The sequence below is a fragment of the Centropristis striata genome, chromosome 4 (genome assembly GCF_030273125.1).
Source record: "Centropristis striata isolate RG_2023a ecotype Rhode Island chromosome 4, C.striata_1.0, whole genome shotgun sequence".
Classification (NCBI taxonomy): domain Eukaryota; kingdom Metazoa; phylum Chordata; class Actinopteri; order Perciformes; family Serranidae; genus Centropristis; species Centropristis striata.
Genome location: NC_081520.1, coordinates 28,530,658 through 28,556,370, shown reverse-complemented (window position 1 = coordinate 28,556,370; position 25,713 = coordinate 28,530,658). Strand labels below are relative to the sequence as shown.

Here is a 25,713-nt window from a genome sequence, read left to right as displayed (position 1 = left end):
TTGATATTTAAGGCATTTTTTTATGAAGTTTAGTGTTTCTGAACACTGAACTGGTAGATGATCGATAATCAGTCGCAGGTGATCAGCTTCGTGTCCTGCAGGATTTATCACATTAAATATAGAGGACTGAATGCCAAAATAATAAAACAATGATTTGAAATGAACCAAAACAAAATGTAAATGAAATCTATTTATTAACGGGACAAACTGATATTTATTATTCATTTAAAAATGTGTAAATGAGAGAAAATTAAAGGGTAATTAATACAAAGGTAAATAAATATTCATTCATATTTATTTTTGGCAGCTTCTGTAATTAAACAAATATTTAACCTTTAATGAAATGTTTACTGTCTTACTGTCTAAATAAAACCTGAAAACAAAGACAGTAGATGTGATATGAAATAGTTTATTGAAATGATTCTTCAGTTTAAGGCTTCAGAGCATTTGGTCCCTTACAGGCGTCCAACCTGTCTCAGAGTGGGACAGACGGACAGGACACGTCTCCTCAGAACACCTGATTGCTTCAGGACCGTCGCAGCGTCTCTCAGTGTCTCTCAGCGTCTCTCAGCTTCTCTCAGCTTCTCTCAGTGTCCCCTCATCACGTTTGAAAGACAACTCGAAATATAAACTGCAGTTTATACAAGAAATAAATATGTTTTAGTGTCCGCCTCCCTCAGTCAGGTGTCCCCCTCAGTCAGGTGGTCCTGTAGAACCTGATAATGTAATAAATTCCCGATAATGTAATAAAAATCTGCACTTGAGTCCATTGAAAATGTAATAAAAACCTGATAATGTAATAACTTCCTGATAATGTAATAAAGTGCATTTCCCAATAATGGAATACACTTTTTACCAATATTGTAATAAAGTATAACATTAATGGGAAGTTATTACATTATCAGGTTTTATTACATTTTCAATGGACTCAAGTGCAGATTTTTATTACATTATCGGGGTTATTACATTATCTGGAATTTATTACATTATCAGGTTCTACAGGTCCCCCTACCTCAATCAGGTGTCCCCCCCTCAGTCAGGCGTCCTACTCCCTCAGTCAGGCGTCCCCCCTCAGTCAGGTGTCCTCCCTCAGTCAGGTGTCCTCCTTCCTCAGTCAGGTGTCCTACTCCCTCAGTCAGGCGTCCCCCCTCAGTCAGGTGTCCTCCCTTAGTCAGGTGTCCTCCTTCCTCAGTCAGGTGTCCTACTCCCTCAGTCAGGCGTCCCTCCTCAGTCAGGTGTCCTACTCCCTCAGTCAGGTGTCCCCCCCTAGGTCAGGCGTCCTACTCCCTCTGTCAGGCGTCCCCCCTCAGTCAGGTGTCCTCCCTCAGTCAGGTGTCCTCCTTCCTCAGTCAGGTGTCCTACTCCCTCAGTCAGGCGTCCCTCCTCAGTCAGGCGTCCTACTCCCTCAGTCAGGTGTCCCCCTCAGTCAGGTGTCCCCCCTCAGTCAGGTGTCCCCCCTCACAGTGTCCCTGTTGGCAGACTGAGGACATGAATGGTTATAAAAGGTTTAAAGGGTTCTGCTGAGTCCTGGTCCAACGTGTCCAGAACCAGAGGCGGATCTGGCTCTACTTGATTCAGAACCGAGCCGAGACTCTGCTGGAGACCCGGTCCAGGATGGGTCCAGGATCGGTCTGTAAACGTCTTCTGTCCTGATAATAAAGTCGTTCACGAGGATTACTGTAAATAAAGTTTGTGATTGGCTCTGCCCCCCGACCTCCTGTATGGTGATTGGTCACTGTGAGATGACAAGGCACTGGTGGATCATCTGATTTGTCACGAGCGTTCAATCACTGATCAGATGTGATGTCACAGACTGGTTGGTTCAGGGTCAGAGGTCAGAGGTTGATGGCAGCAGAGGTAGGGGGAGAGCAGACGGCCGTCTCTACGGCAACAACAATGACAACAACAACATCATTACTTATTATTATTACATCACATTGAAATCATTCTATCTTGATGAGCCTGTTGGGTTAGGTCACCTGCAGCTGTCAGGCCTCGCTGCTCCGGTTCAGCTCCCTGATGCCCTGAAGGATCCGCTTCATGTGGCCCACCTTAGTCACCCCCAGGTCCTACACACACACACACACACACACACATCAAGAACTGAAGGCAACATAGCAGAGAAAAATTGTCTCCATGCAGCCAAGCAACGACTCCTAGCAGTTAGCCGTTAGAAATTAGCAGTTAGCCATTAGCAGTCAGCCATTAGAGAACAGAGCTACCTTCAGGTCCCTCCTCTCCAGGTGGATAAGCTCAGCTCCGCGGACATCATGTCCAATAAAGATGTCCTTATACTCAGTGAGACACAGAAAGTCCAGCCACGCCCCCACCTCCTCAGTCCCCCACTGGTGGACTGAGAGACAGACAGGTAGTGGTTCAGACAGACAGGTAGAGAAACAGACAGACAGGAAACAACACGAGCAGTGTCAAAGAAAAAAATATGATTTCACCAGAATACAGACAGACAGGTAGAGAGACAGACAGGTAGAGGGATGAACAGGTACCTGGCAGAGACAGCGTGGTGCAGGTCTCCTTGTTCTTGTTGTTTTTGTCTTTTTTGAACTTCGGGACAAGACGAAACTTTGCACTCCGACTTCGTTTTGAGAAATCTGTCAGAGGACCCTGAAGACACACAGACAGGTTTACACAGACAGCCAAAGAGACAGACAGGTTGTAGAACCGGTCCCGGTGTAGGTTTACCTCCTGGTCCGACGGGTCGATGACGGGACACAACCAGGGAACCTCTGCCAGCCGCCGGAGCTGCTGAGCCACCGAGCCCAGAGCCGCATTCAGCTGCTCCTGCTGAGGAGGATCCAGCTGCTGCAGGGACACAACACAACATCAGGACCAGCACCAGGAGCAGGACCGGCACCAGCACCAGCACCAGCACCAGTACCAGGGCAAGCACCAGGACCAGGAGCGCATGTAACCTTGTTATAAGTCAGAAACGCTCTGAACTTGTTTGTTTCTTTGTCGAGTATCTGAAATTCTGAGAACTCAGAAATGTCTTGAATGATAAAAGTTATATCGGAGACATGCAGAGAGTACAGATGGACAGGTGGACAGATGGAAAGATGGACAGATGGAGAGGTGAACAGATGGACGGACAGAGAGAAAGAAACATGTTGAGACCGAAGGAAACAGTTACCATGGACATCTTTCCAGCCAGCAGCAGTTCAGTCTCACTGAGTAAAGCCTTGACGTTACTGACCATCTGAAGGACCACACTGCAGCTCAGAGCCTGGGGACAGAGATAGAGAGACGGGGACAGAGAGGCAGACAGATAGGCAGACAGACAGGTCCAGTATTTAAATTTACTCAATAAATGACACTGGTCATAATAAAATAAAGACAGTCACTTAAACATTATCAACATGTTGTTGAGGACACGTGTCGGCAGGTCCCACTGTGAGGACAGACGGGACACGTCGATAATATTAGGACATTATCGACGTGTCCCTTGTGAGGACAGACAGGACCCACCGCTCCAGTCATTGGCAGACACATCCAGCTGGTTTCACAAGCAGAAGAAAAAATGAGAACAAACGTTTTTTTTATAGAGCGGTTGTGCGAGGAGATCCCCCTCACCTCCTTTTAGGTTTTTAATAAAACTCTTTAAGACAAAGACAGCCAGGGAGACATTTTCTGTCCTTATTTAGTGTTTCCAAACAACTTCATGGTGCATTATGCCATCAGCTGGAGGGGGGGGAAGTCTGCCGACATATGTTAAGACTCAAGCTGTGTTTCATACCCCGGAGCTCTTGGAGTCGGCGTAGACCACGTCCATGGCCTTGGAGCTTGCGTTGACAGCATGAGCCAGTTCCTGTTCCAGACTGTGGTGAGACTGAGCCACCTCACGAATACTGAAACACAAAGAAACAGTCAGCCGTCTAATCTCAGGATAACAACAACACGACTCCGTCAGGAACAGCTGGTACCTATGGATAAGAGCTCCGGCTGCCTGACCGAACTCGCTGACGAGGGACGCCTCGTCTTCAGAGACGATCTCTGGCTGGGAGGACAGGGGGGGCTGCGGGGGCTGAGGAGGGGGGGTCCGGAGGAACTCACACCTCTGTTTGTCCTCCCATGACTTCAGGGTGCTCTCAAACGCCTGAAACACACGCACACACACACAAGTTCAGGATCTGGTTCAGTACTCACTCCGTCCCTGGTCAGAATCTGGTTCAGTACTCACTCTGTCCCTGGTCAGAGTCTGATTCAGTACTCACCCTGTCCCTGGTCCGAGTCTGATTCAGTTCTCACCCTGTCCCTGGTCAGAGTCTAATTCAGTACTCACCCTGTCCCTGGTCCGAATCGGATTCAGTTCTCACCCTGTCCCTGGTCAGAGTCTGATTCAGTTCTCACCCTGTCCATGGTCAGAGTCTGGTTCAGTACTCACTCTGTCCCTGGTCAGGGTCTGATTCAGTGCTCACTCTGTCCCTGGTCAGGGTCTGGTTCAGTACTCACTCTGTACCCGGTCAGGGTCTTGTTCAGGGTCTGATTCACTACTCACTCTGTCCCTAGTCAGGGTCTGGTTCAGTACTCACTCTGTCCCTGGTCAGGGTCTGATTCAGTGCTCACTCTGTCCCTGGTCAGGGTCTGGTTCAGTACTCACTCTGTACCTGGTCAGGGTCTTGTTCAGGGTCTGATTCAGTGCTCACTCTGTCCCTGGTCAGGGTCTGGTTCAGTACTCACTCTGTCCCTGGTCAGGGTCTGGTTCAATACTCACTCTGTCCCTGGTCAGGGTCTGGGTTCGGTTCTTGTGGATGATCTTGATGTAACCTGGAGGCTGGACCCACGCCTCCCCGTCCACCTGCACCGGGACGCCTTCATCACCCAGGATGGTGATCTTCACTGTCCGACACTTAGAGAGAAAGACAGGTTCAGACAGCTGGTCGGGTCGGCTGGTTGTGTGTTGGTTGTGTTGGTTTGCGTCGGTTGAGTTGGTTTGCGTTGCTTGTGTGTTGGTTGTGTTGGTTGTGTCGGTTGCCTTGGTTGTGTTGGTTGCATTGGTTGTGTTTTGTTGGTTGTGTTGTGTCGGTTAAGTTGGTTGCGTTGGTTGTGTGTTGGTTGTGTTGCGGAAGGACGCACGGACGGACAGGTGTACCTGTGCGATGCGGTGGTGCTGCAGGTTGATGACTCTGGACACGGCCATCTGCATGCTGCCAAACACGGCCACTACCTCGAGGATCTTATCATCAAAGGACGGAGCTGTAAACGTCTGAGACACAGACAGGCAGACAGAGAGACAGGACATGCATAAACAAATAAACAAACAGACAGGTATTGACCAAACTCATGACAGACAGACAGGTTCAGCACTCACGTCGTCTTCTTTGGTTCCTCCCCAGAAATTTGTTCCTCCTGCGTAGCTCGGGATGTTCAACACAGCGATGCCTTGCAGACTGGGCAGAGGGATGGGACGCCCATCACACTGCACACGCACACACACACACGCACACACACACACACACACACACACACACACACACACACACACACACACACAGTGATCAGTGAGGGGGGTGAGGTGACCAGTAGAAACTAGTAGAACCAGCAGCAGTTGGTTGTGTCTCACCTCCAGGAGAACCTTCTGTTCCAAGTTCTTGTAGGTTCTGTGCAGCAGCTCTTTGGTGCCCAGCACGCCGTACCACATCATGTTCTTCGTCCGACTCCTGAACACATTAATAGAAATCTTATTATTTAAAATCAATGCATTTTTTTCATCTTTTAGTTTGCTCGTTGATCTGTTCATCCTTGTTCTGGGTGGACCTAGGGGCCTAGACCTGAGATACCTGAACTCCTCCACCTGGTGCAGTAACTCACTCTGACCCAGAGGGGGCAGCAAACCATGAACTCGCTCTAGTGAGCACTGAAGGTCCAATGAAGCCAACAGAACCACATCTTACAAGTCCCCAAACACATGTAGACTGGATGGTCAAACATCAGCCCTTAGAAAGATCCGGCCCTCTGTTCCAGGACCAGGACAGAATCAAGAGGCATGTCAACCAAGACAACCAACAATGTTCGGAACCTTCAGCACCTCAAGGCAAATCTCATCCAGCCCGGGGAGCTCTGTAATGACCTCAGACACCTCTTCCAGGGATATGGGTCGGTCTTCAGACTGCTTCCTCATTGGTCCTGATCCTGATAATATCCCCAGTCTGGGTCTGCAGGTCTCCAAGCTCTGCCTTCCCTTCCTAACAGTTCACCACATCTGGGCTTCACTGAGCCCCTCCCTGTCCCAACCTCCCCCGGATGCACGAAAAATTCTTTGTAAAGTGGGAACTGAAGACATGGCGGACAGGGGCCTCAGCCAGAGACCGCCAGACCAGCCAGACTTCCTCTCAGAGAACCTCTCAACTTCCTCACAGTTGGATAGATGTGGTCTGGAAGAACTCAGCCCCCGCCACAGAAAAGCCCAGAGTCAGGCCACTTTCCAGGGGTTTGGGTGCTGAAGCTACAGGTATAGGTGAGCCCAGGTTGTTGATCCGGCTTCACCTATCACAGCAGCTCCGGATCCTTCCCCCCCAGGGAAGAGAACAGTCTACCATGCCAGGGTCCAGCACGCCTTGAACCACGTCCTTGCCTGTGGGGGACAAGACCCTGGCAGGTCTGGCTAAAGAAGGGGGACCAGTCTTCCCTGTCTGGGGCAGATACATGTGAACGTTGTACAGTAACAGTACAGTGTGTGTGTGTGTGTGTGTGTGTGTGTGTGTGTGGTGTGGTGTGGTGTGGTGTGGTGTGTGTGTGTGTGTGTGTGTGTCTACCTGCACTTCTCTGGATGTTCGTCTCTTTTGTTGTTGAAGTCCAGAGAGATTTTAGCATCCAGACCGATTCCAAAGTAGTTATTCATCACACACTTCTCAGTGTAGCAGTCCCTGCACACACACACAGATATTATTTGTCTTGGTAGACAGACAGACAAACAGCCAGCCAGCCAGCCAGACAGACAGACAGACAGACAGACAGACAGGTTGTCTCACATGTTGTCAGGGTCACAGCTGAAGGGGTCGGCGTTGACCAGCAGGCGGCTGATCACTGAGCTGCTGGAGAGAGAACCTGAGATCCCTCTGAGACCTGCGCGCGCGCACACACACACACACACACACGGTTAACATCACAGTGATGACATCATAATGACATCACAACCTTCCTGTTGGGGCCCAGTCTCACCTGGATACAGAATCTTTGTGTTGAGCATCGGCATGTTCTCACGACTTCCTGTCTGGACAGGAAGTGATCCGGAGCTGCCCAGTGAAAGGCTGCCCTTACTAATGAGCTTCTCACAGGGCGTCTTACTGACTGCAGAGAGACAGACAGGTAGAGAGACAGACAGACAGAGAGTTTAATAACCTCAGTGGTCCTGAACAAAATCACCTGATCAGGTGATGACGGCATAAATCAGTAAATAAAGCTAATAGTACCAGTAGTACCAGCTACACCAGGAGTACCAGTAATACCAGTAGCACCAGGAGTACCAGTAGTACCAGTAGTACTGACTTCTGCGTGAGCTGCGCTGCTTGGCGCTGTAGGACGACTGCAGAGACATCTTGTCCTCCTCCAGCTCCTCCTCCTCCTCTTCCTCCTCCACCAGACCTTCGTCCTCCTCGGCCCGACTCAGAGAAAACAGCTGCTGCTGCGTCTGAGCGTTCTGCTCGTCCACCGCTGGAGACAAATACTGCCATTATTCTGAGAAATATACCGTTTACTGAGACAAAAACTGTGTTTACTGAGACAAATACTGCCATTACTCTGAGAAAAATACTGTGTTTACTGAGACAAATACTGTGTTTACTGAGACAAAGACTGCGTTTACTCTACCTGTTGTACCTTTCTCGGTGTGCTCAATGATCTGTCTGTCTCTCTACCTGTCGTACCTTTCTCTGTGTGCTCGATGATCTGTCTGATGGCCTTCTTCAGACTGTTGGCTCTCAGCATCAGCTGCTCTCGAGGTTTGAAGATGGTGGCGTTGGAGGCGTTGGTCCGTGGGGAGCAGGGATGGGGGTGAGGGGGTGGGGGAGGATGAGGGGGAGGGGGGGGGTGATGAAGAGGAGGCAGCAGAACAACTCCCTCCACCTCCTCCTGCTCCTCAGTGATGGTGGGGGGAGGAGCTGGCAGGGGCACGGTGGAGGCCTGCGACTCCTCGTTCAGAGTCTTCAGCAGAGAGTCCAGCTTCTCCTTCAACACACCACACTGACACACACACACACACACACACACACACACACACACACACACACACACACACACACACTTTAAGCGGTTTCTGACTCAACAACAGCTGAACTATCCATCCATTTTCTTCTGGGGCAGCAAGCTGAGCAAAGTATTCCAGTCATCCCTCTCCCCTCTAAGGCTGAGCCCAGCCACCCTACAGAGGAAACTCAATTCAGCCGCTTCTAACAGTAATCTCATTGTTTTGGTCACTTCCCAAAGCTCAGGACCAAAGGTGAGGGTTTGAACGTAGATGGACTGGAAAATCAAGAGCTTTGCCTCCCAGCTGAGGTCCTTCTGAACCACAACGGTACAACGCCCGCATCCCTGCTGAGGCCGCACCAAACTGCCTCTGTCTACCTCACTGCTGAACTAGACCCCTTGACACTTGAACTCCTTCACTTGGAGCAGTAACTCTATCCGACCCAGAAGGGGCAGTACACCATCTTCCAGCAGACGACCATCCTCTGAGACTCATCCAAGCCAGCTTCAAACCGCCCAAATGCATGCTAGAGGTCCCAGTCTGTTGAAGCCAAAAGAACCACATCTGCCAAAAGCAGAGACGTAATTCTGATTAACCAAACAGAAACACTACTCCTGCACTGCACCTTGAAATCCTGTCCATGAAGACCACGATCAGGATAACAGCCAAAACACTGGGATGGTGGGCCGGATAGGTCGTAGCGACGAGCCCAGAACCCCGTACTCCTGCAGTCCCCCCACAGGACTCCAGAGGGACCCATACTCCTGCAGACCCGGCCATAAGCCTTCTCTTAGACTGGATGAGCAGACTCCTGTGACCCGTCCAGTGACTGTCCGTCTACATTAGAGGCCTTCAACACGGCCTAGACTCTGATCCACCTGGTCCACCTCACCACCTGATGTACCTCACCACCAGAACCACCTGGTCTACCTCACCACCTGATCTACCTCACCACCTAAACCACCTGATCCACCTGATCCCCCTCACCTCCTGAACCACCTGGTCTACCTCACCACCTAAACCACACGATCCACCTGATCCCCCTCACCTCCTGAACCACCTGATCCCCCTCACCTCCTGAACCACCTGGTCTACCTCACCACCTGAGCCACCTGATCTACCTCACAACCTGAACCACCTGATCCTCCTCCCCACCTGATCCACTACACCAGGGGCAACTGTGGTTCAGTTGGTAGAGCGCTCACCCACTGATCGGATGGTTGGTGGTTCGAACCCTGACCATACCAGCCTACATGTCAAAGTATCCTTGATCAAGATACTGAACCTGAAATGGCTCCCGATGCTGCTTTCATCGGTGTGTGAATAAATTCCCAATGGTGGCAGGTGGCACCGTTTAGGGTAGCCTCTGCCACCTGTGTGAATGTGTGAATGTGTTTGAATAGGTCTGTAGAGTAAAGTGCTTCGAGTGGTCGCAAAGCGACAAGAAAAGTGCTATATAAGTGCAGGTCCATTTACCACCTCACCAACTGATGTACCTCACCAACTGATCACCACCTGATCCACCTGATCCAACTCACTACCAGGTGGTGATCAGCTGACAGCTCTGCTCCTCTCTTCGCAGAGTATCCGAGACATATGGCTGCAGATCTGATGATACGATCACAGAATCAATCATTAACCTTTTCCTCGGGACCTCTCCGGTTCTCCAGGTACCTGCCTCAACCTGCAGCTGGGCTCACAGCAGACCTGCTGAACTACAGGTGTTGGGCTCACAGAGCAACAGATCAACATCTAATGATAATATGATCAATATTAAGACATTAAACAGTATATGCACCTTCTTGGCCATGGCCTCCGACTCCTCCGAACTCTCCGTGTTCTTCTCGTACGCCTTCCCAACACGAGCCACGAAGTCCTTCACCGTCTCACAGAGAACCCTGAACATGAATAAATTAATTATTTACAGATTATATACAGACAGGCAGACAGACAGACAGGCAGAGAGACAGACAGGCAGGCAGACAGACAGGTGTACCTGGCGGAGGAGATGACCACTGAGTGCTGGTCTGAGGTCAGGATCTTGGACAAGTGAGCAGCCACGGAGTCTTCATAGGTCAGAATCTGCTGCACCTGGATCAGAGGTGAGACAGGTGAGACAGGTGCGTGTCCTCAAATCCTCAACACTCAATCCGCAGGAAGTGATGTCATTTCCTATTACCTCAGAGTCGTCACTGCAGTCCTCGGTGACGGTGGAGGCAGAGTGTTGCCGTGGAAACTTGGTCTCATAAACCATGATGCTCCACCTGCAGAGAGAGACAGACAGTTACCTGTCTCACATCCGTTACCTGTCTAACATCAGTTACCTGTCTAACATCCGTTACCTGTCTCACATCCGTTACCTGTCTAACATCAGTTACCTGTCTTACATCTGTTACCTGTCTCACATCTGTTACCTGTCTTACATCAGTTACCTGTCTAACATCAGTTACCTGTCTAACATTCGTTACCTGTCTAACATCAGTTACCTGTCTGACATCAGTTACCTGTCTTACATCCAATACCTGTCTAACATCAGTTACCTGTCTCACATCTGTTACCTGTCTAACATAAGTTACCTGTCTTAACATCTGTTACCTATCTCACATCCGTTACCTGTCTCACATCCATTACCTGTCTAACATCAGTTACCTGTCCAAAGTCAGTTACCTGTCCAAAGTCAGTTACCTGTCTCACAACCGTTACCTGTCTAACATCTTGGTGCTGGCTCTCTCCAGCTTCTCCAGGATCTGAGGCAGCTGCGTGTCATCATCACAGGCTGAGCCCCAACCCAGCACCCGGGCCAGATCGTTTCCTGTCCCAAGAGGAAGAACTCCCAGCTGACACTGCAACAACAAAACATACAATAAATACAACATAAACATGTTCATAGTTTATAAAGATAATCATATTTCCATCTGAATCATTCAGTCATAGGACACACTGAGAGGAAAAGTAATATTTCTTATATCGGTCAGAATTTAAAGGACCAGTAAGCTCAACGGTCCGGTACAACACTGCATCCCTGCTGACGGCAGTACCTCCCTGTGACCAGAGGGGACAGTATCTGACTGTGACCAGAGGGGGCAGTCAACCGTTTTCTGGCAGAGAACCATGGCTCTCTTGAGGTCCTGATTCTCATCCCAACCGCTTCACGCTCACCGCTCCAGTGAGCAAGTCTGATGGGGCCAACAGAACCACATCATCTGCAAAGAGCAGATCTGCAATTTCAAAAGTCTCCAAACTGAAGACCTGATGGACAGGTCTGTCCGGCAGCTGATCCAACTCACCACCAGGTGATTAACTGGCAGCTCGTCTCACCCTCCAGAGGACCCGCCATCCTGCGCACCTCATGGTGTTTGCTATGACCAATCCATGACTTACCTAGGTCCAATAACAAGACACTGCTCAGGTTCAGACCAGGCACGGTACCAGGATAGAGAAACTTACCTGTTTGTGCAGGGTGAGAGCGTCAATGTCAGACAGGACCCAGCCGACGCTGCCGTCTCCTCCGCACACCAGGATCCTGAACGTATCAAACTTCTGGAACAAACGCAGACTGGCGGACAGATTTAAAGCTTACACATCATCCTTTTTAAATAAAACCCTTCATTCATATGACACACACTGTTGTCTCACCCAAGGTGTGGTCCCCCGTTCATCAGGTCGAACACCTGTGCCGGGTTCAGCAGCTGTTTGAAGCGCCTCAGAAACTTGACACCCTGATTGTCTCCACTCTTGGAGTTGACGAACACCAGCAGAGGGCTGGTGCAGGAGGGGGGACAGGACGCCTTCCAGAAACCTGAACACAGAACATCAGACATTCACCATGTGTCTGTAAACACTGCCTGGGGCCGAGAGACGGGCCGAGGAGTCTCACCGTCAGAGTCGATGCTGTTGAGTGCAGTCGGAGGGATGACGGACACTTTACACTGACCCAGCGGACATTTAGAGGACAGTTGTTCCTTACAGCCTGAGTGCACCTGGAGGAAACATATCACCTGTCTGTCTGCAGCAAGTTCAGGTTCACATCACAAACTCTCAAACACTGTAAACACAGTAAGACTTTACTGATAAAGGCCAAGATTGACACGAGGAGAGAGGTGGAATCACCTGAACTGTCTCCTGAACTTTGACCTGAACTGTCACCTGAACTGTCTCCTGAACTTTGACCTGAACTGTCACCTGAACTGTCTCCTGAACCGTCTCCTGAACGTTCAGGTGTCCTCAGTTCCTGGTAACCTGTGTCCTGCTCTCACCATGGCTTTACACCAGAGACACCTCCAGTCCTGCAGACGGAGGACGCTCCCACATGTTTTGTCACAGACGTTACATTTAGCTGAGACCGGCAGGTTCCCCTCTAACCACTGATGAGGCATCGACACCTGGGGACAGAGGTTGGAGAACAGAGGTCAGAGGACAGAGGTCAGAGAACAGAGATCAGAAGTCAGAGGTCAGAGGTCTTCTCACCCCGTCCTCGTCCTCGATGATGTCCTTCCCAATAGAAGCCAGAGTCGTCCACTTGCAGTTGTTGGTGGCTCGGACCGCACAGCGCTTATGAGCCTTAAACTTACACACTGATACACACACACACACACACACACACACACACACACACACACACACACACACACACACACACACACACACACACAGTCAATACACCCCCCTGTGCCTCTCTGTGTGTAGTGTGTGTGTAGTGTGTGTTATAGTGTGTACCTTCACAGCTGAGGCCGTGCGAGGTGACCCCTGACAGAGCCTCCCTGCAGACGTTGCAGTAAGTCGGTCTGGCGTGAGAGCAAGCGTACCAGTTGTGCATCCCACTGAAGTGATCCATGCTGTACTGGGTGGACTGGGACACATACACACACACACACAGTCAAAAGCTGTACTGGGACTCACCTTCAGGTTACACACACACACACACACAGTAACACACCTCATAGTTCTGTCTGTTCTGGACACAGCGCAGCGCCGCCATCCACTCCTCCATCTCCTTCCTGTTGTCAGCACACAGGATGAGACGTCTGCAGGGCGTGATCACCTGACCCCACACACACACACACACACAGACACACTTTATTTATTTACTGTATTTTCTGGTTGTATTGTTGTTAGCGTGTGTGTGTGTGTGTGTGTGTGTGTGTGTGTGTGTGTGTGTGTGTGTAATTTCCAGAAACAGACGTGGACTTCCACTTCCTGGTCCACAATAAAGCATTTGTTCCCACACTGACTGAAATAGACTCTCTCACTCTCTCTCACTCTCTCTCTCTCTCACTCTCTCTCTCTCTCTCTCTCTCTCTCTCACACACACACACACACACACACACAGCTCAGATCGTTCCTGAGTCTTAAACCTCTGCTTGTTTTTCTCTGATTTAACTATAAACAACAAACAGTAATAATCTGATGGATCTAAATAAACAACAAACAATAATAATCTGATGTGTCTAAATAAACAGAATCAATCTACAGCCGATTTGTAATGTTTTACAGATTAAAGAAAATAAATAATCAACAAAGAAAACATTTGTCAGTCGCAGCTTCAAATAAACAAATACATAACTAAATAAATAAAAAGATGAGACGACCTTTGACCTCCTGACTGTCAGCTGCTCGCTGTGACTTCACAGTGTGACCAATCAGCCTCTGAACTTTTCTTCTTCTGCTGTGAAAATGTTTCTGATCAACAGAAGGACTTAGCTCTGCTCTGTCCCCGCCCACTTCCTGTCTGACATCACTGTGTGTGTGTGTGTGTGTGTGTGTGTTTGTGTGTGTGTGTGTGTGTGTGTGTGTTAAATAAATGACTTATGAATTAATTTGCCATTAAATTATTAAATGTAACAAAAATAAAGTAATATAGGAATAAATAAAAGAACACATTTCTTTTATTTATTCCTATATTACTTTATTTTTATAAACATTTTTTAAAGACATTTAGAAATATTTTATTAGCTGAAATTATTTTCTCCTCCTAGAATCGCCACCTTGCTGTGGTGGAGGGGTTTGTGTGCTCCTGGTAGGGTCTCCCAAGGCAAAGTGGTCCCAGGGGAGGAGCCCGACTAAGAGTGATTCAAAGACCCTTATGAAGCGGGAACATAGTCATCAGTGCACCTCGCCCAGCACGGGTAAACTGGCCTACCCAATCTAAACCCGAGCGGCGTTTTATTATTTGACTTCTGTGCTAGTCACGGATTGTCCAAAACAAACACCATGTTCGAACATAGAGTTAGTCATAAGCGTACTTGGTACCAGAGCACTCAAGGCCAAAGACCGATGATCGATTTCATTATTGTATCATCAGATCTGCGGCCACATGTTCTGGACACTTGGGTGAAGAGAGGAGCAGAGCTGTCAACTGATCACCACCTGGTGGTGAGTTGGATCAGGTGGCAGGGGAGGCTGCTGGACAGACCTAGCAAACCCAAACGTGTAGTGAGGGTTAACTGGGAACATCTAGCGGAGGCGCCTGTCTGCAGGGTCTTCAACTCACACCTCCGGAAGAATTTCTCCGGCATCCCGGATGAGGTTTGGGACATGGAGTCCGAATGGGCCATGTTCAAAGCCTCAATTGTTGCTGCGGTTGGTAGGAGCTGTGGTCTGAAGGCCGTCGGTGCCTGTCGTGGCAGCAACCCAAGAACCTGCTAGTGGACACCAGCAGTGAGGGAGGCCGTCAAGCTGAAGAAGGAGGCCTTTTGGGCTTGGCCAGAAGGGCTGCAGCGGTCGCTGAAGCAAAAACTCGGGTATGGGAGGAATTCGGGGAGGCTATGGAGGAGGACTTTCGGTTGGCCTCAAAGAGGTTCTGGAAAACCGTCGGGCAACTCAGGAAGGGAAAGCAGGGCTTGGCTCAAGCTGTGTTCAGCGGAGGAGGAGACCTACTGACCCGACCTGGGGATGTCGTCAGACGGTAGAAAGAGTACTTTGAGAAACTCCTTAATCCTCTGGGGTCTGTGATCCCACCTGCGTGATAAAAGTATGCAAAGTTTTCACGTAGAGCGCTGTTGTCAACTTCACTCCAAATTACAGACTTGAAACTTTCATCAATTTTTTGTTTGATGCTCCTCGGTCATGTAAAACCAAAGATATGATAGTTTAAATCTGAAAAACATTTATTCAAGCGTAAAAGTAGGATGGGACGAGGTAGGCAGTGCATTTTACAAAAAGGAAAAAAGTGGTTGAATCAGCTGACACTATTCCTATAAATATACATGTTTTATGGGAATTTCTTGTATATAGTTGTATTATATTTGAATTTCATCTTGATATGTTCATATTTGCTACCTATGTTTACATTTACAGGTCCAAAACAGTTCATTGAGCATATTTGTGGTTTTTATTGTAATAAATAGTATAATTTTATTTCAGATTTCATGATTTTTGTGTATTTTTGGGCTCAATATGTTAATAAAGTAGGTTAAAGTGGAAAAAAAAGTCAGATCATGGTGAAGTTGTGCTGAAAAAATGGATTCCAAACATTAGTTAACATTTTGTATTTGGTATGTAAAGGGCAAATAGGCTCAGACCCCACAGGGTTAATCCAGCCAACACGTCCTCTGTGGAGGAGGCAGTCTGAAGACTCAGGGGAAGACTTATCAGTATCCCTGGCAGAAGTCGCCAAGGTAGTTAAGAAGCTGCCCGGCGGCAAGGCGCCAGGGTTGGATGAGGATTGCCCTGAGATGCTGAAGGCTCTGGACACTGTTGGACTGTCATGGCTGACACTCTTCAGTGTTGCGTGGAGGTCTGGGACAATGCCAGTGGAGTGGCAGACTGGGGTGGTGGTTCCCATTTTTAAAAAGGGGGACCGGAGGGTGTGTTCCAACAACCGTGGAATCACACTGCTCAGCCTCCCCAGGAAAGTCTACTCCAGGGTGCTGGAAAGGAGGCTCCAGCTGATTGTCGGACCTCAGATTCAGGAGGAACAATGCAGCTTCCGTCCTGGTCATGGAACAACGGACCAGTTCTTTACCCTTGCAAGACTTCTGGAGGGACCATGGGAGTTTGCTCATCCAGTCTCGTGGGGGATCGTTGCTACGAGCTATCCGGTCCCTATTTAACCAAAGTGAGAGCTGTGTCCGCATACTCGGCACAACGTCAAACACGTTCCCAGTGGGTGTTGGCCTCTGCCGGGGCTGTCCCTTGTCTCCGATTCTGTTCGTGGTATTCATGGACAGGATCTCAAGGCACAGCCGGGGGGAGGAAGCGATCCAGTTTGGTGACCTTAGAATTGCATCTCTACTTTTTGCAGATGATGAGGTTCTTTTTGCTTCATCAGACCGGGACCTCCAGCACTCGTTGGGGCGGTTTGCAGCAGAGTGCGAATCGTTGAGAGAAGCATGAGAGTCAGCACCTCCAAGTCTGAGGCCATGGTTCTCTGTCGGAAAACGGTGGACTGCCCCCTCTGGGTGGGGAGAGAGGTACTGCCTCAAGCAAAGGATTTGTGGATGGACAGGTGGTTTGGTGCGGCGTCAGCAGTGTTGCGGGTGTTGTACTGGACCGTCATGGTGAAGAAGAAGCTGAGCCTGAAGGCAAATCTCTCGATTTACCAGTCCATCTATGTTCCAACCCTCACCTATGGTCATGAGCTTTGGGTAGAGACCGTAAGAACAAGATCACAGATACAAGCGGCTGAAATTAGTTTCCTCCGTAGGGTGGCTGGGCTCAGCCTTAGAGATAGGGTGAGAAGCTCAGACATCCGGAGGGAGCTCGGAGTAGAGCCGATGCTCCTTCGCATCGAAACGAGCCAGCTGAGGTGGTTTTGGCATCTGGTAAGGATCCTCCCAGGCACCTCCCGGTAAGTAAGTAAGTAAGTAAGTAAACTTTATTTATATAGCACCTTTTCACAGACAGAAGTGCTTCACATTTTTATGTGAAGCACTTTCTGACTTAACATAAAAATTTACATACAAGTTTTACAACAGCAATTAAACAACCATAGCAGTCCCAAAGAAACTAATCAAAAGCCCGAACAAATAAAAATGTCTTCAGTTGGCTTCTAAAAGAGACAACAGAATCTACTGAGCGCAGTGAGGGAGGGAGACTGTTTCAAAGCATGGGAGCAACAGCCTGGAAAGCTCAATCACCTCTGGTTCGAAAACGGGTGCGCGGAACCATAAGCAGATTCTGATCTGCAGACCTCAGAGCCCGAGTGGGGGTGTAGGGCTGTATCAGGTCACATATGTAGGGTGGAGCTTGGCCATGTAAGGCTCTGATTGTTAAGACCAGAATTTTAAAATTGATTCTAAAAGAGACAGGGAGCCAATGTAAGGCTTTAAGAATTGGGGATATGTGAGTCCACCTATGCGCCTATGCGTGCGGGTCAGAATTCTCGCTGCAGAGTTCTGCACTAATTGCAGACGCGACAGCTCATTTTTGTTAAGACATGAAAAAAACTATTGCAGTAGTCTAGCCGAGAAGACACAAATGCATGTATAATGAGTTCTAGATCATTATGTGACACCATTTTCCTGAGCTTGGAGATTTTTCTCAGTTGAAAGAAGCACTTTCTCAACAGCTGTTTGCAATGTTGCACTAAGGAGATGTCTTTGTCAAAGATAACGCCCAGGTTTCTCAGGGTAGGTTTAGCTAACTGGCTTAAATCACCCAAGTACTGGTTTATTCCTGGAATTAAGTCCTCCGGGGCAATAACCAGGGTTTAATTTTTAACTGTATTTAGCTGTAAAGAATTTTCACACAGCCATTGTTTGACTTCCACTAAGCACTGAACTAAGGAATCAAGCTTCTGGACCTCCATAGGCTTAAAGGAACAGTGAAGCTGTATATCATCGGCAAACAGGTGGAATGAAACATCGCTAAACTTTTGGATGATCTCTCCCAAGGGGATCAAATACAGCAGAAATAACAGGCAGAGGTGTTCCGGGCACGTCCAAATGGTAGGAGGCCCCGGAGAAGACCCAGAACATGTGGAGGGATTATATCTCTCGCCTGGCCAGGGAACGCCTCAGGGTCCCCCAGAAGGAGCTGGACGCTGTGGCTGGGAGAGGGACGTCTGGAATGTCCTGCTTAGCCTGCTGCCCCCACGACCCGGCCCCGGATAAGTGGATGGGTGGATGGATGGATAGATGGATGGATGGATGGATGGATGGATGGATGGATGGATGGATGGATTAAATTATTTTAATGAGACTGAAATAAAATAAAGTTCAGGGGCAGAAGGAGGAGCAGGAGGACAGAAAAGGAGACAAGGAGGAGCAGGGGCAGCAGGAGGAGGAGAAGGAGCAGCAGGAGAAGGAGAGGAGTAGCAGGAGGAGCAGGAGGTTTCAGACTCACAGTGAAGCTGTTGTTGACGTTCTTGGTGCTGCTCTCGGCCACGCTGGCGTCCGTCAGGTCGACCTCGTCAAAGATGATCGACTGCACAGAAAACATGTCAGAGCTGCTGTGATCTGATTATTACTGATTATTGATTATTAATCAGTGATCGTCTCCTCACCTTGCAGGTCTGAGCGTAGTACAGCGTTCTCCCTCTCAGTTTGAAGTATCGTCTCTTCCAGCGCTGGAACGAGTTCGTCTGTTTCATCAGAGTCCCCTCCTTCAGCACGGTCTGACACACACACACACACACACACACATTGTATTTTTCAACTGACTGTGTTTTACTTTGAAAATCCTCTTTTGGACTTTGTGATTTTAAAAAAAAGGAAATAAATTAACTAATTTAAACTTTGCAACATAGTGAAAATGAAGAATCAGAAGTGAAACTTAAATATTGTGTTGTGATGTGGAGCAGCTGATAGTAAATATAAATATAAATATTATAAAGTTATGTGGGGCAGCTGACCGTCTTGACTCGTCTTGTGATGAACTCAAACAACAGCAGCTTTCACTGACAAACAGAAAATGCTTTAACTGCTGCAGGGCCTGTCCATCACCTGACTGCTGTTATTGAGACTAAAAATAATATAAAACTCAACTTTAACAAACACGTGTTCCTGTTTCAACATTAAGTTAATAATTAATTCTTGTTTACAGAAACTTCAGTTTATTATTTATAATTTGAAATGTTTACATCTCATATACTTTATTTTATATGTTATCATTTCAGTTATATTTCATACTTATTTATTTGATTTTTTGATACATCTTTATTAACAGCTAAGTTTTAACGAGACTCGTTCATTACAAACAATCAATCAGCTTATCAAATAATCAAACGATCATTAATCTATAAACAGAATCTAATTTGTACAGTCTATGAACCTAATTCACAACAGGGGGTCTTTAAACGCGCCACAGTGTGATTCTCCTGCAGACCACAAACGCCTCGCTGTTTCCCACACGGATCAGTTTTCATGAAAAATCACAAAAACAGAAAAACTTTAAATAGAAACTCAAACACGTCAGCTGTTGCTGCCTTCAGGGGCCGTCGGACACCTCAGCTCCATGTCACACATCCTTATTTCACTAATTCATTAATTACCCAATTAATCTATGTATGTATGCATTGATTATTTTTCTTTAAACCCCCACAAACGTGTATATACATATAATTAAATAGAAACACTGAAACATTGGTGGCACGACTAGTTTTTAGTTTGGCCTTGGTTGTTTTTTTTTGTTGTATTTTTGACTTTATACTATTGATTTATTCTTTACTCTCTTCCATTTTTATTAATCTATTCTATTTTATTGCCTTAACCTGTTTAATCTCTTTACTCAGGACACTTTACTCATGGGGTTCGCTATATCTTATATACATTTATATATATCATATCTTAAATAGATCATACGTTATTTGAAATAGGAATATTTAATTATTTACATGTGTTTAATTAATTTATCCACACATTTATTTGAATATTGTTTTGACGCATGTAATTTCATATTAGTTTCTTTAAGCCGTTTATTTATTTTAGGTTTTGGCAGCTTTCACTGTTTTATACACATTATTGTGTTTAATTTGACAGTGGTATTTTCGAGCTGTTCGAGCGCACCTGAAGGCAGGTTCAGTCGGTTTAATGACGGTAATAAACGGTAATAAAGTTCCGTTAACGGTAAAGCTCCGGTAACCGGGACGACCGGCGTCTCTGCCGGTTACCGTGACAACGACCGTTATTCTCCATAATAAACCTCAGGAACATGGAACCGTTATGTGTCATCATGCTAACACACCGACCTGATGTCCACCGTCACCCCGGGAGCAGCGCACCTCCCACGGGGGGGCCGCAGTAGGAAACTCCGGGGCTTTTCATCGGGCCTGAGACCCAGGCTAGCCGAAACTACCGGGTTTCTGTCCGTTAACCGGAGTAAATAAACAACACCACACCGGACACCGTGTTGTATTTATAAATATTAACTGTTTCTGGGATAAATTATAATAAATGATTCCTGGGCTGAAGCGGGTTTAGACCGGGTAGGGTCTGGTTCTAGCTCTTTTAGCTAACGGGAGAAGCATTTTACGACTGAAGACGTTTTTAAAAAAAACGGGACTGACGTTAAATAATGTTAATTATTTAATATTAATTCTTTGCGTTTTCACATGAACACTTAACAGAATCAAGTGTTATATCGTCATATCGTTATTTAGCGGGACTGTTAGTGTAGCAGCTGAAGGTCCGTCTGAACCAGACTCCTGTTCAAATAGACACATTTAAAGAGAAAACAGATTCATGGTCCAAGGATCAGCCTGTCCCCCTTACAGACCGGCTCCATCAGAACTGGTTCACTTTAATTTCCGTTCTTTAAATGTGAGCAGTGGAGGACAGGATGTGTAGAAAAAGTGTGAAACTGGTTTTAAATATAAACAAAGTGAACCCAGGTGAGTCTGGTGTGAGCCGGATCAGAGAGCGGACCCGGTTTGTCCGATAAATGTTTTGACTAATGCTAGCCCGGGTCTTTTATCTGTACCTGAAGGAGAGACTGTTAAACTGAGGGTTTTTCTGATAGGGTTCGGTGCTGCGTCCTGTCCCGGAGCGGAGCGGCGCTCCCCGGGCCGAGTGTGGCCCGACCCCGCTGAATGAAAACACTCGGACCGAAGATAAACCCCGTGAAACCCCGGTGTCCCCCCCGGTACCTTGCTGCGGATCTGTCCGGATGTGGACACTTTCCGGATCAGTTTCTGCGGGGTTCCGGGCTCCTGCTCTGGCTCGCTGTCCGACGACTCATCCGGGCACCGGGCCGCGGCAGACTCCGGTCCCCCTGCCTCCGCCATCCTGCCCTCAGACCCCCGGGGAGGACCGGGCGGGCAGCGCCCCCCAGCGGCGGAGCCCGAACAGAGCGTAGAGAGCGCCCCCTGGTGGCCATGTGGTGACGTTACAACAACTCGTTTATTTTCAGAAGAAAACAAAAAATATATCACCTAAAATAAATGTAATAAATCAATTCCCCCATTTATATACATAAATGGGGGAGTGTGTGTGTGTGTGTGTGTGTGTGTGTGTGTGTGTGTGTGTGTGTGTGTGTGTGTGTGTGTGTGTGTTTTGGGGAAATAAATACACAGAAAATGGAAAGGTAAAATAATACATCAATCAATTTAAATAAGAATAAAAACATTTTTAAAAAGTCACATTTATTGAATGACTTCATTTATTTTTGGTACATTTGATGGAATTTTCATTTATGAATTCAGTTTAGTTTAATCCACATTTAGAATAAAATATAATTAAAATATGTATTTTTTTCTGCTGCACTGATGACATCAGAGGTCATCGATCTCCTGGGAGAGTGTGTGTGAAACAGGGTCAGCAGCAGGATGTGCGTGTGTGTGTGTGAGAGAAACAGGGTCAGCAGCAGGGTGTGTGTGCAGGTTTCTGTTTCATGGATCCAGTTTCAGCATCAAACAAACAAAGGAAGACAGTGAAAGTCACACGCACGCACACACACACACACACACACACACTCCCTCGTTGAGATGAAAAGTCGTTTGATCTTTAAAGATGTGAAGAATTGTATATTTTATATCTAATAATCAAAATATTACAGGATGTTTTTATAACCTGATAAATTAACAAATGATTCAGTAAATAAATTAACACATCAGTTAATTTATCAAAAATAATATTACAAATAAACATAGGCATTTAATAATAGATCAAATGAGACAAATTGATCATTTTGTTTTATTTCGCTTCTTTTTTTTAGCCTTTGTATTAATTCCCCTTAATTCCTGTATAATTGTGGCTCCCCGGCTGCAGCTTAGGAGAGGAGCTGGACTCTGGTCTTCACCAGTCCAAACCGTCTGTACAGAGGAGAAGGTCTCTGTCTGTCTGTGTCTCTTTCCAGAGGTGAAGGTCACTGACAGTCTGTCCAGAGGAGAAGGTCTCTGACTGTCTGTGTCTCTGTCTGTCCAGAGGACAAGGTCTCTGACTGTCTGTGTCTCTTTCCAGAGAAGAAGGTCTCTGACTGTCTGTCTGTCCAGAGGAGAAGGTCTCTGGGGGCAGTGGATCAGGTGACGACTGTTCGGGTCAGCTGACACATGAATCAGTGGGAACGAAGTCACAGAAACTTCCAGAGCTCATCAAAGTGGAGCAGCTGTTACGGAGACGGTTGATCAATAAAACCAAAGTTTCAGAATGATTACTGTTAACATTCTCCTCTTTGTGTTTCACTGCAACGAATAATCTATATAATCTCTATAATTTATACATCTATTAATATATATAATATATAAATCTATATAATCTAAATAATATAACAATCTATATAATATAACAATCTATATAATATATAAATCTATATAATATATAAATCCTGCAGCTCTATGGAATCAGCTCAATCAGAACAACTCAAACATGTCCCTGTGCAGAATAACACAGAATGACAGAAATCAGAACGATATTGAAGTATTGTCATGTTTCCAGCCTCTCCTGTCCTCTCCTCTCTGCTCCGTATAAACAGCCTCTCCTGAAGAAATCGTCCAAAAAACTGAAATGAAAGAAGAGAAAGAATTATAATTTATGAAATTATTATTAATAAATGTTTGTTTGTTTGATCCGAGGATTAAAAAGTTGAATCAATAAATTTAATGTCAGAAAGAAATTAATGAAACAGATGATTAATGTATAAATATATGTAAAGGTTAAAGGTCAAACTCCGATTATTTTTTAAAGTCACATTAGTATTAATGAAAAATGTTTCATTAATAAAACAGCTGATTATCTTCTAACTGAAACAGATTTTCTTTTGAAGAAGATGAAGGTCAGAACGTTACCTGAGGGTGTGGGTGTGTGTGTGTGTGTGTGTGTGTGTATAGAGGTCACATAATGCATTAAAGAGACAAACCCCTAACCTACTTTACTGAACAAAACAAAGGGACACACACACAGCCACACACACACACACCTGTGGGCAGGTGGGCGGGGTCCAGGTGTTTATAAGCAGCTGTGAGGGGACAGGGGGGACAGGCTGCAGGCGAATCTCTGCAGACATGGCCAGTTTTCCTCTTCACTTCCTGTCGCTGGTGGTTTTCGTCCCCGTCGTCGTGGTGATGACGACCCCACTGGAGGACCCCCCGGCCCCTGGGGGCCCCGGAGCCCTGCAGGACCACTGCCAGCAGCTGCTGCAGGACGGTGTCCCCCCGGAGGACATCCCCTGGTTCTGCCTCTGCTCACAGTGTCCCAGCAGCCTGGGGCCCAAAGGGGACCCAGGGGCCCGCGGACTCCCAGGTACACCTGCAGTTTATTTATTAATAATAATATCTATAATAATCATTTCATTTGCGTAGTTGTAAAGCTGAAACATTTTAGGTCAAAGATTATAGAGTGTGCTTGTAGGAGCTCACTATATTCTCTCTAAAGGGCTTCGTCCTATTATTTTTCCGTTTCTTCCGTGATTTTTTGGTCAACTATTCCTCCCACAGTTTTGGTCGCACATGCACTAAAAAGGTATCAAATCGACCGGCTCGGCCATGACAAGTGTGCCATGACTTTTCTAAGGGTTTTGGCAAACGGTTTTCAAATTATTCTGCAAAAACATGCCAAAAAATCCCCCCAATGTTACCCAATGGAGAGGCTACAGTGGATGACATCATCGTTAGAGTGCAGAGGGAGAGAAAAATTTGTCAAAAAATGAATTTGGAAACTGTGCTCGAGGCCACAGATACCACTCTACAGAAATAATTTATACATAGAAACATAGGAAAATTGGTCTTCTCCCTCACATTGGTTTGGTAAAGCTGTCATAGTTATAGTTTGGGCATAGGATGCACAAATGATCCATCAACACGCACCCACAGCCTCATAGGAGGTGAAAAGGAGGGAACATTTCTGGAGGAAAGCAGAGGTACCAATTTCTTCTGATTGGTCTAAAAAAAAACAATTTCTTCATTTTGCTTCACAAAACACATATGTAGACGTTCAGGAAGAACTCAGGATGCTCAAAGTGAAGTCGGTTCACTGATAGGAGCTATGGTTTGGACAAAAATGCTTTCTGTTAGGAGAACTTTCAGCTGTTTTCACCTCTCTCAGTGGCGTCAAATGTCACAGGAGACCACCAGCACCTGGTTTATTATCTTACATGACTTCCTCCTCTTTTTCATTTTGAAGCAGTTCAAATTGTAATCTAATAATGTATGGTTGAGAGTCATGGGCTGGAATCAAGCACACTCAAAATTTAGTTAGGTATTTTCTAATTTTCATTTATATTTATAAATATTTAAATCAGATATATAACAAAATATAAACTCACAAACTGTCCGTCTGTCTTCAGGACATCCAGGAAGTCCTGGGCGGAGAGGGACGACCGGCTTCAGGGGACCTCCGGGATTCAGGGGACAACCTGGGGTCAAAGGTCAGTCAGCTGTCTGTCCTCTGACTGTTAATGTCCTCTGTCTGTTAATGTCCTCTAACTGTCCTCTGTGTTAATGTCCTCTCTCTGTTAATGTCCTCTGTCTGTTAATGTCCTCTGTCTGTCCTCCGTGTTAATGTCCTCTCTCTGTTAATGTCCTCTGACTGTTAATGTCCTCTGACTGTTAATGTCCTCTGTCTGTTAATGTCCTCTAACTGTCCTCTGTGTTAATGTCCTCTCTCTGTTAATGTCCTCTGTCTGTTAATGTCCTCTGTCTGTCCTCCGTGTTAATGTCCTCTCTCTGTTAATGTCCTCTGACTGTTAATGTCCTCTGTCTGTTAATGTCCTCTGTCTGGTCATGTCCTCTGTCTGTTAATGTCCTCTGACTGTCCTCTGTCTGTTAATGTCCTCTGTCTGTTACTGTTCTCTGACTGTAAATGTCCTGTCTGCTATTGTCCTCTGTCTGTTAATATCCTCTGTCTGTCCTCTGTGTTAATGTGCTCTCTCTGTTAATGTCCTCTGTCTGTTAATGTCCTCTGTCTGGTCATGTCCTCTGTCTGTTACTGTCCTCTGTCTGTTAATGTCCTCTGTCTGTTACTGTCCTCTGTCTGTTAATGTCCTCTGACTGTGTTACTGTCCCCTGTCTGTTACTGTCCTCTGTCTGTTAATGTCCTCTGTCTGTTACTGTCCTCTGTCTGTTACTGTCCTCTGACTGTGTTACTGTCCCCTGTCTGTTACTGTTCTCTGTCTGTCCTCTCTCCATTAATGTCCTCTGTCTG

The 25,713-nt window shown here is 46.8% G+C and overlaps 2 protein-coding genes across 2 annotated transcripts in view; one reads left to right on the top strand and one right to left on the bottom strand.

The window, feature by feature from the left end:
- Positions 1–393: 393 nt before the first annotated feature.
- LOC131970246 (diacylglycerol kinase delta-like) lies at positions 394–21,362 on the bottom strand. Its single transcript, XM_059331589.1, has 31 exons — positions 21,225–21,362; positions 18,645–18,755; positions 18,485–18,565; positions 13,137–13,241; positions 12,917–13,049; positions 12,668–12,774; positions 12,457–12,582; positions 12,078–12,180; positions 11,837–11,999; positions 11,648–11,756; positions 10,904–11,043; positions 10,380–10,464; positions 10,197–10,291; positions 9,999–10,098; positions 7,881–8,196; positions 7,504–7,668; positions 7,177–7,305; positions 6,987–7,080; positions 6,771–6,881; positions 5,579–5,675; positions 5,327–5,434; positions 5,108–5,221; positions 4,730–4,864; positions 3,939–4,111; positions 3,752–3,863; positions 3,149–3,241; positions 2,701–2,820; positions 2,505–2,622; positions 2,223–2,353; positions 1,980–2,069; positions 394–1,882 (listed from the first exon to the last, which is right to left on the bottom strand). The coding sequence occupies exons 1-30, from the start codon at positions 21,360–21,362 to the stop codon at positions 1,989–1,991; spliced, it is 3,693 nt and encodes a 1,230-aa protein (XP_059187572.1). The 3' UTR covers positions 394–1,882; positions 1,980–1,988.
- A 2,214-nt stretch (positions 21,363–23,576) lies between these two features.
- The window catches only part of LOC131970723 (collagen alpha-1(X) chain-like), a 3,621-nt gene continuing 1,484 nt past the window's right edge, over positions 23,577–25,713 (top strand). The window contains exons 1-2 of the mRNA XM_059332144.1: positions 23,577–23,814; positions 24,857–24,937. Coding sequence (XP_059188127.1) covers positions 23,577–23,814; positions 24,857–24,937 — 319 coding nt within the window. The remainder of the gene's footprint in view (positions 23,815–24,856; positions 24,938–25,713) is intronic.

Excerpts from the sequence above, each read along its gene's own strand:
- LOC131970246 (XM_059331589.1), bottom strand. The coding sequence starts at position 21,362 with ATGGCGGAGGCAGGGGGACCGGAGTCTGCCGCGGCCCGGTGCCCGGAT. Across the intron at positions 12,000-12,077 it reads CAACAGCATCGACTCTGACG|GTTTCTGGAAGGCGTCCTGT; the intron begins GTGAGACTCCTC and ends TTCTGTGTTCAG. Across the intron at positions 7,306-7,503 it reads GCAGCGCAGCTCACGCAGAA|TCAGTAAGACGCCCTGTGAG; the intron begins GTCAGTACTACT and ends GTCTCTCTGCAG.